Raw genomic sequence first — 17,142 nt, forward strand, 5'->3', positions numbered from 1 at the left:
TGTGTGTGTGTGTGTGTGTGTGTGTGTGTGCATGCACATCCCTGTCTCAATGACATCATGACACAGCCAGGCATTTGATTCGATCTGCAACTTTTTATGACTCATTTCATCTTTTCTTTGTGAGGTGTTGATGGTGTCACACAAAAAATCTCTTGGAAAATCCAATAACCTGTATTATTGTGGTTTTTTTTTTTTTTTTTTTAAAGATTCATACTTTCTCCACTGGCTGTGAAATACATTTCCAACGTGTTAACTGCCACTGTTTTTATTTGTTATGGGGGAAATGGAACTGTTTAAAAACCACACATTGCTTTATTGTTGTGACAGATTGCCTCCAGCGCTGCATTTGCCGTTATATATTCCTCCGCAGTGATAGTTGGAAATGAGGTGGAAGACATGTTAGAACACTTCTGCCCATATCAAGGACACATCAGTCAAGTGAAGCCGAAATCGGGATACAGCAGCAAACGTCAAACATACTGTATGTGAGGAAAAACAAAGAGGTTGATAAGTCATTCTTGTAATATTGGATCTGGGCGCAGTGGGATTTATTCAGCTGTTCTCTGAACATTTAGGTGCACAATATGAGTGGATTAAACTGATGGCTGCATATTGGAGCTGAGCACCACAATTATACTCCTGGAGAGCAGTTTAGGCATTGAATTCGTCACTTAAGGACATTCACACAGAAAGAGAGCACTTGTAAGATGATGTTCTTCAACAACAGCTGCTTCTATTTTCGATATTGAATGGAACCATTTATTCGCAATAGAACTATTGATCGGGACTTGGTGAAGGTCGAAGATGAAGCGATGCCTAGGAAAATAACAGAGAAATATCATTAGGTGCCCCTTCAGTGAGTCTGTCTGTCCTGTGGATGAACTCCCAACTCCATTGTACTGCATTGCAATAACAGTAGCTATGCTAATTGTTGTTCTGTTTTGCAGTATTGGTTCACATGGCGTAGCAACAAATGAAGCGGGCTTTCACTTACTGAAGCTCTTGTTCGCTCGACCCTGCAGCTTGCATTAAATCTTGTATCTCTAAAGCAGCAGAGATACAATCATTGCCAGCTGTTGTCCATGATGTTGGTGTTTGAGTGTGTCCGACTACAGTACAGCATCCTCTAGGGAGACAGCTGAGCTGTAAGGATTGCCACAGACTTTATCAGGGGTATAAGCTAGCTAGAAGCTGCCTAGTTAACAAAATAATTGCATGGGGATTTTTCACAAATAAACTGATTAAAAAAATAGAAATAAAATTTTACTAAACTTTTTGCCAAATACTAATAAAAAAAACTGATATGTCAGAAATCCCTCTGGTGATATTGTTTAGAGGCATGTGGCATGTTTTTTTCCAGCTTTTTCTTGCGTGCATACAATGTTATTTACTGCAATCACAACAGAATAAGTCCATATCTATAAAATACCTAAGAATGTGTTCATAACTGCTTTGAATAGACTGATGTCCAGGCCCTTAAAGTGCAGAATTAAAAGTCCGTGTCCGTGAGAGAAAATTTTATTTGCCAGCATGTTGATGATTTTTCTGTAGGTCTCAGATAACTACAAAGAAGCAGCAGAAATATAGACAGATAGCAAGTGTCTTTAGTAACGTGTTTGACCTTAAAAATCTCAATCTGAAATCCCCATTTCTGAATATTACCTGCTGAGTCAAATGAAGTCAGTATGGCACAGAAAGGTTTTAGAAAGCTTCACAGATATAAAAGCATATTAACATGAAAAAAGGTAAGAAATCCAAACAAAGATTTTATATAAAATGTACATAAACAGAGACCCTGAGAAACAGAGACATGAAGCGAAAGAGAGACAGAAGCAGAAAAATGCAGAGAAATAACAGAAGGCTGATCTGATACTGATGAAGAAACTGTGCATCTGCTCTGTAGCTGTCTGCTCACTGAAGCTAGCTGAAGCTTCTCCTCTTAGACTTGGTAATCGCGACTTAGTAAGAACATCAGTTAAAAATGCACCTTTAATAGCTTCTTGTAAGTATCATTCAAGTTTGCTTCCCCAATATTTTAAGTTTGGCTATATTCCAGAAAGATAAAAAAAAAGCTACTTCCTCTTTTTATCTCTGGAAACTGCTGCACGACCAACAGTTCAGCACTGGAGGATCTAAGAGTGTGAGTCGGTGCATAAACATGACAGACTGTCAGAAATGTAGCGTGATCTGAGGCCATTTGAGGTTTATATTCTGTAGGATACTTAGAGGTCAGTGAAACTCTGTTAAAATGGAGCTGATGTCCTCTTTATTTTGGTAATAGCCTTACTACAGAGTTCTGAATAAGCTCCAGCAAAAGCTACTGAAGCTTTGGAAAGTCACTCAAAAGCATGTCTTCTATGGGGGAAAGTTTTAACTTTGTAATTTGGCAGAAATGTTTCAAAGCTGCGATTCCTTCATCGATATTCTTCCAAATTAGCAATGGCTAACTGCCACAGGAGTGCACTGTGGACACCATTACACACTGTATACTTTAGTGAACAACGGGTTGCTCAAAAGTGAGTGTGAGAGAATAAGTAGCTTTGAGTGTGCCACACTTAGTACCAAGTGTTTCCTCTGGTGCCCTCCATGTAGAGTGCTGGGTGCTATCTGCTCATGCCTCGTTATCAATATGTGACCGCTGGCAAAGGCTACAGGACACAAAGTTAGCCTCAAAACTTTTCCCACTATCCCCTCTCTGTTGGCCGAGGGGACCAAGGCCTCCGGCGCTGATAAGATGATGTGTGTGTGTCGTCCCCCCCCCCCCACTGTTAATTCCGTTAGTTCACTGTTGCTGTGTCACTGGGCAAATTTGAACGCCAGTTGTTTATGTGTTTATTCGTTCAATTTTTTTTTGTCTTTCTCTGTGCTGTCTCTCTCTGTGCTCTCTGTCTGGCTCTCTCCCACATCTCTTTCCAGGCGAAAAGAATTAAAAGCCATTTAGTGCTGTCTCTCCCCCTGAGAACTACTGTGTAATTAGCATAACTAATTTAGCAGAAATATTTCCCTTTCCCTTAAATTTGCTGTTGCGTAGGGGAGGGAAGTGGGCTGCAATTATGATGTAGCGGAAAGGATGCCTGCTTGTTAAGTGTGTGTGTGTGTGTGTGTGTGTGTGTGTGTGTGTGTGTGTGTGTGTGTGTGTGTGTGTGTGTGTGTGTGTGTGTGTCTGCACAGAGAGAGTTAAGGTATGCAATTTTAGAGCCTGGGTGTTTGTCTGACATCCCCGTCACGCTTTCTGTTTTGTTTTTTTTGTTTTTTCTGATCACTGATGTGTGAGTGCATGTGTGCGCTTGCTTGCGTTCCCCTTTATGGGTGTGTGTTTGAAGCTTTATCTTTATTTATGCGTTTTTGTGGGAAGAGGCTTGTGTTGGCCGCAGCTTTATCAGCAATGGCCCCAGCTGCGTGGAGTGGTCCTGCTGCTGATGCTGCACAGGCACCAGCCACTTGGACTAGTGGCTTAAACGCGCATGAACACGTGCATGTAAAACACACACGCACACACACTGTATGGTAGGGTCACTGGCCAAGAATCAGGACTCGACTGTGTGCTCTGCATTGATGCCAAAGGGTGTTTATGGAAGGCATAGAACTCATAGATGCAGTGACCTTCAGTTAGACAAAAAACAAACTTTTACCAGCTTGTTGCCATGTGATGCCCAAATTACAACTGTGTTCTCTTTAATCGTCTTTGTAATAACGTGTAAATTGACAAGCCATCAGCTCCAAAAACAAAAGCTGGGTCAGTCCTTTGTCCAAATATGAGTCAGCCTGTGTTATTAAATGAGATTGGGGTAGTGTAAAAATCCAGATGGAAGGTCTGGATGAATGAGAAAAAATAGGTTGTTAGAGAGTCATTATCTGTTAATGGAGGGATCTGACTTGGTGATGGTCCAATATAAAGTTGCCTTACAAAATTCAGTTTATTGTACAAGAATAAAGCATAATTTGAACTAGATCTATATGTTTTATGTTATAAATCTGTATCAGAAAAAAGTGTGTAAGTTACACTTTACACAAAGGTTACACAATTAATACATTAAAGTTAGCAGGCTAACCCCTGCAAGCTGCAGGTATCACTGTTAGAAAGAGACAGGGTGGCTGCTGTCAGCCTTCAGCAAATTACAAGATATCTGCCAAATTTTAGTCTGTTTCTAATTTAGTTGAGCTGTTGCTTTGTAAAACAACTGGGAGCTAGACGGGAGCACATGAACAGATACATTTTCTTTAGTTTTAAGTCAAGTCAAGTGGCTTTATTGTCATTTCAACCATGTGCAGTGGTAGAGTACACAGTGAAACGACACAGTGTTCCTACAAGACCATGGTGCTACATATGACATATAACAGGCAATCAGCACAGGACTACATAAATTGCTATGTGCAAAAATTGCAAAAAAACCCCAAAGCAAAGACAGCGCAGACACAACAGTGCAACAGAAATGTGCAAACGACTGAGCATTGTGCAAAAGGTTACTGGGTGTATGAAGGTGTGCATGTGTATGAGATGAAGAACAGTCAGTTTGCTTCTTAGGTGAATCAAAAGGTGGAAACGGTGTGACTTGCCCAAATGGGCAAGCAGCTTTACACTCAACTTGCCCAACATATTTTTTTTACAGGCCAACGGGCACTGTTTCATTTATTGTGTTGAAAGCTGACCTGTACTAACCGTCTACTGTTTGCCCTTAAATTGTATGGCAACCATTTGTGGTTAAACTGCATTTCAGGAGTTACAGAAAAGGAACACTGTCAGTTTTAAAGGAGACATGAAAAGTAAATGGACTGATTCGTATATAGCACTTTTCTACTCTCCTGGAGTACTCAAAGCGCTTTGTACAACACGCCCCATTCACACAAGCACTGTTTTCTATACTTGTCAGTGCTTTCAAACGAACACTCATGAACATTCATAGTCTGATGGGTGCATCGGAGAGCCAGTGGGGGTTAGTATCTTGCCCAAGGATATTTGGCATGCAGACTGGGGGGGAGCCAGGAATCGAACCACCAACCTTCCAATCAGCTGATGACCTGCTCTACATCCTGAGCTAGAGCCACCCCCTGCTCAGCTATAAAATTGTTAAACAGTATCTTAAAATAATCAACATTTAACTCTATGGCATATGAAATGATACAGGAAGGATTTAATATGGAGGGGAATTGAGGAGAAACCTCGAGTAAATATTGTTAATAAGTCAATAATGAATTAACAAATATTGCAGACTTTAAGTGGAAGTGCCCATGTAATGCCTTTGATTTGTATATTTCAGAGCTGGTGGCATATTTTAAACTATATTGTATTCTCAGTCTCATTTGGGTCCACAGAGGGGACAGAATCACAAAGCATAAAAACACTATTTGCTGTTTTTTACTCTCAATTTTAAGTATGCTCTCTGAATCAACTTTCATAGCCATATATATCACAAGAAGAGCTCTTTCCCTGAACATTGTTCCCTGCACAGTGTTACATTTATCACACTCCCAGTGGAAATAATTGTTTAAACTTGTTTAACTTCTTCAAATGAAGGCTGGAAAAAATAACCCTTGCCACTTTTTGTGTTTCTCAGCTGAGGTCGAAGGACTCTTCTGATATGTGCCGAGAGTTACCAAATATAACAATAAAGGATTATTCTTCTTCTTCTTCTTCTTCTTCTTCTTCTTCTTCTTCTTCGATTCTAACTTGGATATGGCAAATGAAAGGACACGGGGAGGAGCCAATGTAGGAGGGAATCAGTTGGAAACCTCCAGAGCAGTAAGATGAAGTTAGCATGCAAGTAACAACCACTGTAGTTCCTCTAGGTTTTGCTTTAAGGATGCGTTAAAAAATGTTTTATAACCTTTGTCTATGCTTTTGCAGACATGCAGTTTATGGATGCAGCTTGCCATTCAAGCTTGCTTGCATTAACTGTTAACTTAGCCATCCACCTTTTCAAGGTGCAAGGTACCTTCAAGCTTCAAAACAACAATATGGCAGCGGCTGAAACACTAATGATCAAGCTTCAAAATGTGAGTCCAAAACTAGCGGGTAACATAATGGCTACATCCATGTTTTTTCCTGTATACGGGCCGAATGGTACACACAATTCCCAGTACATGTTTTTTATTAATAGAAAACGTAGTTTCTACAATAGGAAATATTCAAAAATGTATGTTTGGTCATAAACCTTGGTGAAACAGCTGGGAAAAAAATACAAACCATGACAAAGTAATTCAGAAAGGTATATCTAAAACACTTTGCAATTCCCGGCAAATATTATGTGGAAAGTTTATTTGCTGGTTTGTGAGTCATGTTACCGTCTTGCTAGTGTCACTTGGTTTTATTTAACTTTGGCTCCCATACTATCCTAGGCTGATGAAACTCAGTATCAGTAAGCAGCTGTATAATCATATTTTTAAAATGCAAAGTGGATTTCCGAGCTGGATTTTAAATGCAAGAGGACCTGGGAGTTTGGTGAAAATCTGTGTGAAACCCGGCCTGTAATTATTCCTTGGGTGGAGAGGGTGTAAAATTTCAGACATTGAAATTGCAGACAAAAGCATGTAATAGGGAAACACCCCACCACCTCTGAAAATAAAATCCTGTCTGAGGGAGACTTCTGCGAACGATATATTGAGGTATACACTTTGATGTTTGATCCGTTTCATCTTGAGTTTTATCAAGTGCTCCAATTTTCGAAGAAAGGCTGATGCTGTAATGTACAGTGGATAACCTTTTGCAAATTGCCATTCATATTCAGCAACTGTGGAGTTCATTCAATTTTTATCAAAGCTACAGAATCCCATCACCATTCAAATGCACTTCAGTATCAGCAAGTGAACACATCACACTTCATAATGCCGTGACACTCTGGCTCTGACTCTAAACCCCTTCAGTGGAATAGTAAGTGGTGCCTCCGCCTGTTGTTGGTTCAGGCCATTATGCTCATTTCAGTACAAAACCAGGTCTAGCCAAGCACTAGAAATCCATCAGCATAGCAGTTACCTATTTACAAAAGCATTATTGCATTATGATTTGAAGGCTCTCTCCTGTTTTACAAATAACTGTTGCTCTCTAATTGCAGAAACATGCAGGACTCCCACATGACTTGGATAGCTTGTGTCAGAATTAGCTGGAGAGAAAATGATCTTATGTTACACATTTCAGCTTCCATGTTGCTTATTTAATTTATGTAAATTCATTCAAAAGTGATCACAATTAAGCTCATCAAGTTGCTTTCAGACAACATTAAGGGGAGCTCCTCTGCTGAATGCTTCCTTTCAGTTAGTGATGATACCGATTCAGTATAGTCGATACTCAGTTTACAGATGTTTTTTAAACTGATATTTGTTCATACATGAACACCGTCACTTTGTATCATACTTTGTGAAGTCAAGCCCGATATCACTAGTTTCTCTCGGCAGCCTTTTCAACCTGTGGAACCAAACTGTACAGTAGGATATCTGCTCTTCCTGTACTCAAATTCAAACTACATAATATCAGCCTGACCCAAAAGACTTGCTGATTCAGAACTGAGTATGGACAACAGGGACAGAAACTGATAGTGATTTGCTGTGTCATATGTCAGAGTGTAGGATTTCTTACAGAAAGGCAGAGGCCTGTAATATGAGGGGGATTCAGAGCTTGTTAAGGTGACTTCAGCTTTAATCCTTGTTTTTCATCTTATTAAGGTCCATCGCAGTGGTAACTTGCGTTCTGGAGCAGGTTATGTATGGATTAAGAGATCAACAACTGAAAGGTGACCTCACTATTCTTGAAAGATTCCATAGACCCTAATGTACAGGCAGTAAGAAGATTTATAGGATTTACAGACCACCCTTTCTGGTTCTGAAGAACAATTGTATTCCTTGGATGTTGTTTTTTTTTTTTAATCTTAAAATGCAACACCTGGGGCTTGTATTGGATGACCTTTTTGTATAAAGTTCATTTAACAGTTTTATACATAAAAGATCGTTTGGACGTCACATTGCACTAATTAATATAGCTGTTACTGCTAATTGTGTGGCGTGTTAGGAAGAGCAGCAGAGCTGATTTATACTCTTTGTCTGGTTCTTTACTCTTTTTTTTTTTTAAACGTTTTTTCAGTTGCTGCTTATATTTCTAAAAGCAGTTAATAGAAGAACTGAGGTAATATAATCGATTGGAACTGTATGTTTATAGAGACTGAGATACTTCCAAGTAAATTAGCCGATAGTATTCACAATGACAGAAGTTATTTTTATGATAAGATAAAGTATTTTGGAATATGTTTAAAATAAAAGGTTACGGTCTGAATTTTTTCTGCTTATGCTAATAATAGCAAATTAAACAATATTGTTTAATTTGACAGGAAAACCAGAAGAGCTTGTTCACACGCATGATCTGAAGTTCTAGATGTGTTTGTAGAGTACAAACAAATTCAGCTATGAAATATAGCTGAATCATAGATTTGTACACCAGTGTTGTCCAGTGTTTGCAGGAGATTGTCATTGGCTCCCCTTTGCTAGTGATGTTAGGTTATGAAAGCTGCAATTGATTGGGAATATTTTGTGATAGGACTTCAGACTTACTAATCGTGAACATGTAGAGACAAAAGATAAAACGGTGTTTTCTAATGAAGGTATTCAACAGCAGAAGAGAAAAACCTTAGTAGGACAGGACATACTATATTCCCTTCAAAGAAAATAGAAGAGATTTTAAGAAAAATAATGATGCAAAAAAACTTATCCTGCCATGATTCTCTTGTTAAATTGCATGAAGAGTTTTCAGATAATATTCTGACTTCTGGTTGAACCTTTGCTCAGGTATCTCATATATCAAGCACTAAGAGGAAGCGGATGCAATTTACCAGGCTGATCCAATATCAAATGATCTAAGGTTTCTTAAGGTCAGTCCCGTCCCCACTGGTGTTGTGCCAGTGTTGGGGTGCTGCATGACGTAACGTCTCAAACTCACTGACCTCTTACTTAAAGAATCTGGCATCTTCTTCTCGCCTCCCCTTGGGAGTGTATGTGAGGAAGGATAACATTTCTGTCCCTACTTCTCCTCAATTATGACGTGTCTTTTGGCTAAAGCCTGGCCCTCTCTCCCTCTCTCTCTCTCTCTGTCTTCATCATTCTGCGTTTCTTAATGTCTCTGGGGATTTGATTGGCAGCATTTTGCTGTGTCAGCTAAGTGACATCAGTTGCTTGAGAACAAGTGAGGCGGGGAGAAAGGGGAGCGTGCGAGGTGACTGTACGAGGGGACCGTCGTCGCTGATGGTAAAGGGGGGGGGCAGACCGGGTGGGCAAGCTTTTATCGTAATTACACCAACTCTTCGATGAGATGGAGAGAAGGATTAGATGAGACAATTGTGGGCAACGCTGATGCTGAAGTGATCAGGTCAAGAGGAAATAAAAGCAAAGTTTGAAGACAGAAGGCCTGTATGGTACAACACTGGGAACAAGCTAGGAGGGAGCTGAAATATTAAGAAGATACCGTCCTCCAGCAAGTTCAAGTGTTTTACTGTTTCGTCTTCAAAATGGAGGCTTAACTTTCCCTAAAGTGTTAGTCATTAAACTCTAATGAAACCAGCGTTTTTGTAACTTAAACAGTTGCTAATCAGCCATCCATCAAATTCGGTGTGAGTTTCAGTTCCCCATGTTATTTCATTGCTCTTTTAAATGCTTCTGAGAATAGTATGTGTCGCTTTCCAGTGAATGAAGCCTTAGCTAGACTCTCCACTTAGTCCCTTTTTTTCTTATCCAAAAATCTTTCCTTATCCAAAAATGTCCAAAACAGGTACACAGTAACTGAATCCGGAATTATCGAAGGCTTACAAAGTTCAGTTAAAATGGATGCAGAGATTTAGAGGTCAAAAAACTGTGTGGCTCCACTCTGAACTCGCTTAACTTCCTGTCTCTGTCAGACTATCAAAATAAAAGTATACATTTTAAGCACAAGAAATTAAACTACAAACCTATTCCATTATTCCTAATATGTTAATCTGTAAGTATTACTTCCAATATAATACAACACTAAGCAAGTCCAAGTTCTTCCGGCGCCACTCCGAGCTGGCAGTGTCAACACAGTCCTTTTTTCTTTTTTTATACCAAATTTCCCCTTGTGGGACAATTAAAAGATTATTCTATTCTATTCTATTCTATTCTATTCTATTCTATTCTATTCCAAGCTATAACTTTATAGTTTTAATCATTAACCCAAATTATGTTAATCATATAAACTCCACAAACTGCTTCAGCAACTCAGCTGGTGTGACGTTGAGCGTTTCATTATTTCTGTTCTCACCAACCTGATGTGCACCTCATGACAAAAACCATAAACATCTTTCCCTAAAATTAGTTATGTCAAGTTATTTATTTACTCGCTTACCCTCTACCCCTGGATGAGCTGTTTGGAGTGTTTCCAACGGAGAAGTTGCAAAGTTCTTTCTGGTGAACAAAACTGAAGGATGTTTCTTCCATCTGTTCTACTTCTGCTTTTTAAATTTTCATTTATCGGCTGTTGTAAATCCCGCTCATAAATTGGGCTTATGTTACTAGTGTTTTAGTCACGAGTATTTCTGGCAAATAGGCTAAATCTACTGACTCAGTTACACAGTTAAAAACTGTCATTATTGAGCCAGTACTAAGAAAATTTTTGCCTTAGCAATTTTGGCTTTGAAAGATTTTACTTTCAGGTTTTTAATCTTAGACTTGCACACATTTCGCTTTGCTCCTTTGCCTCTAACAGCTTGACCAACAGAAAGACTAATGACTACCTCATGGCTGCTTCTTTCAGTTGAGCTCTGTGTTTGTCTTCTCTTTTAATTTAGCTTTCTGGTGGGCCCACCCCCCTGCCCTTCTCTCCGTACTTTAGCACTTCGCTGCATCGTTGTGTTCAGCAGTTGTTGCTTCTGTCTCTTACAAAGAGTCTAAATCTGTAAGTGAATCCAGGAAGGAAGCCCGCCGGTCATTTGAGCTGCTTTGTGTAATTACAGCTGGGACTATTTTAATGGCTGTTTATCCGCACAGCTTCAGTTATTGCAGGGAAATCGAGGTCAGTTACATGCTCCTCCAAAAATATGAGCATTTCCATCCTCTGTGCAGTTCCCAACTTCATGACCCTCCAACTCATTTCCACTTAAAACTAGCACAAAAATTCATGCAAGTGTTTGTGGACGGAAGCCAGCTAATGTGTCCTTATGCATTCATGCATTCATATAAGAATTTATGCCCGATCACACAAACGCTGAAAGGTCTAAAGCAGTAAGCAGCAGCAGCCTATTATCTATGTGTGCTGTTTGTTTTAATTGATCTTGTCACAGCATTAACGCCACATTAGTTTTGATGCTGCTGTGAAGTCACACATTAGGGAATGACTCTGATGTTTAATTATGGTTTGTCTAACAGTGAGAGTGAGACATCACTTTTGGTTAAAAAAAAAACTTTTAAAAAACACTTTAGCAAAATTATGGCAGATATTAAGTTGGCATAATTTCTAAAATATAGATATTGATTGAAGATTTTTCATTATGAGGTTTACTTAGCCAAGTAATTTAACCTGACTTAATTAAGATAGTATAATCAAGGACAGATAATAGTATATTGCCCCCAAGAAATTTGCATCTCAAGCTGTTGGAGCATCAGGTAGGAACACAGAACCGAGGTAATGAGAGGCAGAAATTAAAATGTTATGATGTCAAAAGCCAAGATAGTTGCATAAAGACCTTGGTGATAAACCCTAAGGAGCACAATTTATTCCCTGTAAATTTTATGTAGTTGATTTCTATAAAATTCATACTTTAAATGTTAGTGTTTTCCAAACAACTGGTAAGCATTCATGTATTTCATGTCTGTGAAAGTACAAAAGTCTCAGCAAGTGGGAATTCACGTGTCACTGAAATTCTCCAGTGAAACTCAGACAAATTAAATTCTTTTATGGCCGTAGCAGCTGTATAAAAGATTCCCTTAGCAGTGGTAAAAATGTGTCCAGTTTCCAGATGGCTCTTTCCCAGTTTTTATCTTCTTTGATATGATATATACTTAAAGAATCCATGGTAAATAGCACAACGGATAGCTCAGTAGGTAGAGTGGTGGCCCCGTGATCGGAAGGTCGGGGGTTCGACTCCACTGAACAGCTACCCTGAGGTACCCCTGAGCAAGGTACCGTCCCTACACACTGCTCCCCGGGCGCTGCACTGGCGGCTGCCCACTGCTTCACTGGGTGAATGGGTTAAATGCAGAGGAACTATTTCCCTACGGGGACTAACATGCACACTTTACACTTTACTTTTACTTTACAACTATACACTAGGCAAAGCAGAAGATCACAACAATTATCAAGCAGTCTGAGGCCTGAGATTTTACTTCACAGCATATACACTCTTCATTACACTTTGCCAGTAGCAGGTTTGAACCCCTTTTGCTTTCAGAACTCCCATAATTTATCATGACACAGATTCAAGAAGGTACTGGACACACCTGAGAGATTTTGGATCATTTTGGTATGACTGGATCAGGCAGATGTCCACCACATCCCAAAAGTGCTCCTGTGGATTGACATTTGGTCACTGTGGAGTGTATTTGAATACAGTGATCTTATTTTCAAGTTTGAGATGATTTGAGCTTTATGATAAAATGTGATATTCTGCTGGAACTAGCCATCAAAAGATGGTACACTGTCGTCATAAAGAGATGGAGATGGTCAGCAGCAACAACATTCAGGTAGGCTGTGACATTTAAATGATGCTCAGTTCATACCAAGGAGCCTAAAGTGTCCCATGAAAATATCCCACCAGCCTGAACCATTGACACAGGGAAGGATGGATCCACTCTTTATTGTTGTTTATGAAAAATTACTTTTTTAATGTTCTGTTCTCTCTTTGTTTTTGTTTTTCTTTGCTTTTACAACTGAACACAGCATGCTTATACAAATTCAATTGTAAACAATTACTAGCATATGTGGACTTGTAAGCATGGAGAAGGAAAAAAAGAAAAGAAAAGTAAAATAACTGAGGAGGTAAAAGAAAGTAGAAAAAAATATATATATGTATATAACAATAATGAATAAATAAATAATTGCTCTCTACTTTTAGATGAGTCTGTGTGAATTATAGCCTCAGTTTCCTGTTCTTAGCTGACAGGAGTGACAGCTGGCGTGGTCTTCTGCTGCTGTAGCCCATCTGCCTCAAGGTTTGACATGTTGTGCATTCAGAGATGCTCTTCTGCATGTCTTGGTTGTAACGAGTGGTTATTTGAGTTACTTTTGCCTTCCTATCAGCTTGAAGCAGTCTAACCATTCTTTTCTGACCTCTTGTATCAACACATTTTCACCCAGACAACTGCTGCTCACTGGATAGTTCCTCTTTTTCAGACCATTTTCTGTAAAAATCTTGACATGGCTATGTGGTAAAACCCCAGTAGATCAGCAGTTTCTGAAATACTGACTCAAATCACCTTTCTTCCCCATTCTGATGCTCGGTTTGAACTTCAGCAGCTTGTCTTCATCATGTGAACTTGTCTAAACGCATTCATTGGCTGTCATGTGATTGGCTGATTAGACATCCTTTAAAGTATTTATTTAAGTATTAAAAGCATAGTTGGTGTCTGATTAAATCAGCAGTTAGCAGTTGCTAACTCTAAAATTAGCAACTGCTAATTGCTAATAAAAATTGACTGGAGAATGGGAGCAGTACGATTCTGGCTGAGAATGTAATTCTTTGCTCCTGCCAGACATTACTCATTCAGTAGGGCCTTCCCTTAGTTATCTTTCTCAGCCCAAGTACATGTACAGCCATGTTAGGAGAATCTTCATTCCATTGCAGCTGCTGTTTCACTAAACTCCTTGGTGGTTTGTTAAATCCTTCTCATTTTAAAGAACATTCTGACATTTTGGGAAATCTTTCTTCAGAGGTGTGAGACGGAAGCTGGTCACTAACAAAAGGTTTGTCTGACTGTATCCTCTGAAGGAGTCCAATCAAACGGCGACGCACAAATGGACCATGCTGTTTATTACGTGGGATTCAGAATTTTACAGAGATGTCAGAGGGTCTGTTTGTGTTGCCCTTGTTTATAAAATGTCAATTTTAAAGTGTAAAGTAGGCCTTCGCAATGTCTGTTTTTTCATACATCAAATTTCACTGGGCTCTGCAGTAGAAGCGTATTTGCATTTTTAAAAAGCCAAACCAAAGCTATGCTGCTATTGATAGAAGTTATTGTGAAAGGGAGATTGGCAGTTTAAATCTGTACCCCTTACACAGCCAGAACTTTGTAGAGCTCACCCACCTTTATTTCAATGCAACTAAACTTTAAATATTCTGAAACAGTTTACTATAATTGGTTTACAAGTGTCTACTTATTTGTTTGGTTGGTAATTTCAGAAAAACCTTATACCCTATAGTACCATCTGAACTTAGTTTAGATTATGTGAATGCATTCAGTGCAGACCAAGCACACTTGGTCTCCTTTTGAATGAACTTGGGAAACAAGTAAAAAGAAATAGGCATAGAGCAGAGAGTTAAACTGCGTTTGTTTCCTGCGGGGTTTTTTCTCTCGTTTCTCAAGGCTTGATTTGAAAGCAATATCTCATCTTTAGAATATTAGAAGAGTCAAAACCATTTAGTTAGTAAGAAAATATTAATGAGTATTAAGTTAGAAAACAATTTTTTTAAAAAAGCACAAATATCCCTCCAGTATTGAATGACTTCAGAGGTTTGCAGTCTGTTTTTCTGGAGGGCTGGTGGGGGTGGGGGGGGTGGCTAATATTCTAATGTGGTGCTCTCTTCACCACCCTTGTTTTCTCCCCAGGCCCACCTTTCGTTATTTCACCTGGCACACATGCATATTGGGCATCATCGGTTGCGCCATCATGATGTTCCTCATCAATGCCATCTACGCCTCGGCCAGCATCGCCTTCATGCTCCTGCTGCTTCTGCTGATTCACTACCTCAGTCCCACCTCCAGCTGGGGCTACATCAGCCAGGCTCTCATTTTCCACCAGGTCTGACACACACACACACACAAACACACACTCAGTATTGCCTTGTCATTACTATAGCAACTAAAATCTCATCCCCTCAGCTTTACAAGAGCCCGTACCTCTGCCAAGCAACCATTCTATCAGGTTTATAGAGACACACAAACGAATACAAACACAGACAGTTCTCCGCTGCCTCTCCTCAGCCAATGATTTTGCATTTAGCAGACAAACACACACATTTTCCCCTCTCTCTTTTCTCACTCATGCCGCCTTGTCATCCCTACAGCAGCTATCTGTCACCTTTATATCAGGCTTAGCAGACACACACACACACACACACACACACATCTACATCTATTCCCCCGCAAAGCTCTTTACATTTATGACACTGATACACACAAACAGAGCTTTACATCATCCAGCTCTTCATGTCCTCTAGCGGGCCAGCCTGTTGCTCTCAAGGAGACAGCCCACCGTTGCCAGGACGGCCCACAGCCGAGTGGGGGAGTCATTGCCAAGGCTGCAGAGAGGGTGTCTGGGTTTGCCACTCGCTTGTCAGGAGGCAGAACATGATTACAACCACTTAACTTATTGCACTTTTCCTCCAAATCCTCACCACCCCCTTTTCCCATTTTCTTCTAGTATCATCTCCTCCCACTTCTGCAGTTTCTCTTACACAAGACACAACACTGAGGCAGCAGCTACTCTCAAGTAATTCAATTGGCCACCCTTGATAGTTCTGTTTACCAGAATGGTGGTGATAGGTACGGATGAGGGCTGAAGACTGGTTTATTTAAACCTGCACTTAGCTGGTCAGTCATATTACTGCTTTGTCAGTAGTTGAATAATATTTAAAATGTATTTTAACATATCATCAGTCAATCTATGAATCTCTATTCCATTATTAAACACTCAAATCTATGTGTAGTTATTATTATAATAATTATGTAAAGTCCTTTGTTATAGTTTTTAATCCATATAATAGCTGCCATAGCTTTTTACCCCTCAGCTGTAAAAGGCTGATGGGCAGGCTGTTGCCGTTGACACCAGAGTTCATCAGTGTGATAATTTGAGAACCAGGTGGTGTACGATTTTCAAATTAGTACCATAGGTACATTAATCTCAGTGACTTCAACTTCAAGGTTAAAGTTAGAGGTCAAATTTTCTAAAACTCTGAACACAATAACTCAAACGAGGTGACAAAGGATTTTCATCCCACAGGTGAAGCTACTAGAAATCTTAGACATGTTCAAATCCCACATGGGGGCTGGCCATTAGCGATTGATATTGCATCACTTTTCAGATCTGGCAACTACATCCACTTTTTGTTTACAGTCTTTGGCTGTAATTCATATTTTTAAAAACAGCTTGGCTGACAGTCAGTTAGAATTCCAGTGTTTTTGTTGTTGTTTTGTTATGTCATTATAAAATTAAGTGACCTGTTAAATCACAATGTGTTTGAACATTTATCCAGCGCAAAATTGATTTGACACTCTAGATAAACATTGCCATTGCGAATGTCATCTTTAATGCCAATAGGCTGCTGGCAAACAACGAGGCACTTATATCAGTGCATCCGCACTTATTTCCAAATATCTAAAATGTAAGTCATAAACCCTTTGAATACTCATTTCACAAATGAGCCTCAGCTTGGCCCTTCGAGCTTTCAAACCTCCCCAGGCAAAGAGCACAAATGATTATACTGATGGGCCCAGCAGAGGAGACCATACATGCACATTTACTGAGCTCATGCATACACTTGTCCAATGCTCCTGCACCCTCGAGTAGTAACCAGTGTGGCGGTCTGCCAGCTGGGTGACATTGAAGCAAAGCAACAAAAACAAAACACAGCATTCTACAACGACAGCAACAGCAACAAAAAAATCTCAATTGGAGATAACAAGCAGCTGACAACAGAGTTTAGGAAAGAAAGTGAGAGGAGAAAAAGACAAACTGAGGCACCAAAGCCTGATGGTATCATGGGAAGAGAAAGAAGGAAGCAGGAATATAAGGAGGGAGTGGGGTTGAGTGATTGAGAAACTAAGTGATGGATGAGACCGAAGCGACAGTGAAATGATGATAGTCTGATGGATGAGAAGATGGGAAAATGGAGAGATAAAGGAAGACAGATGATTAGATGAGTGGAGGCAGTTGGACGCTGCCTCTGGGACCATGTTTTGTGTGTGTGTGTGTGTGTGTGTGTGTGTGTGTGTGTGTGT

General features: G+C 39.7%; 1 protein-coding gene across 1 annotated transcript in view; it reads left to right on the plus strand.

The window, feature by feature from the left end:
• The window catches only part of zgc:153039 (uncharacterized protein LOC767698 homolog), a 77,282-nt gene that overhangs the window by 48,186 nt on the left and 11,954 nt on the right, over positions 1 to 17,142 (plus strand). Inside the window, exon 10 of the mRNA XM_005938311.3 lies at positions 14,752 to 14,944. Within this exon, the coding sequence (XP_005938373.1) occupies positions 14,752 to 14,944 (193 nt within the window). The remainder of the gene's footprint in view (positions 1 to 14,751; positions 14,945 to 17,142) is intronic.

This window comes from Haplochromis burtoni, unplaced genomic scaffold, assembly GCF_018398535.1.
Source record: "Haplochromis burtoni strain Fernald_Lab_line unplaced genomic scaffold, NCSU_Asbu1 Contig_255, whole genome shotgun sequence".
Taxonomy (NCBI): Eukaryota; Metazoa; Chordata; class Actinopteri; order Cichliformes; family Cichlidae; genus Haplochromis; species Haplochromis burtoni.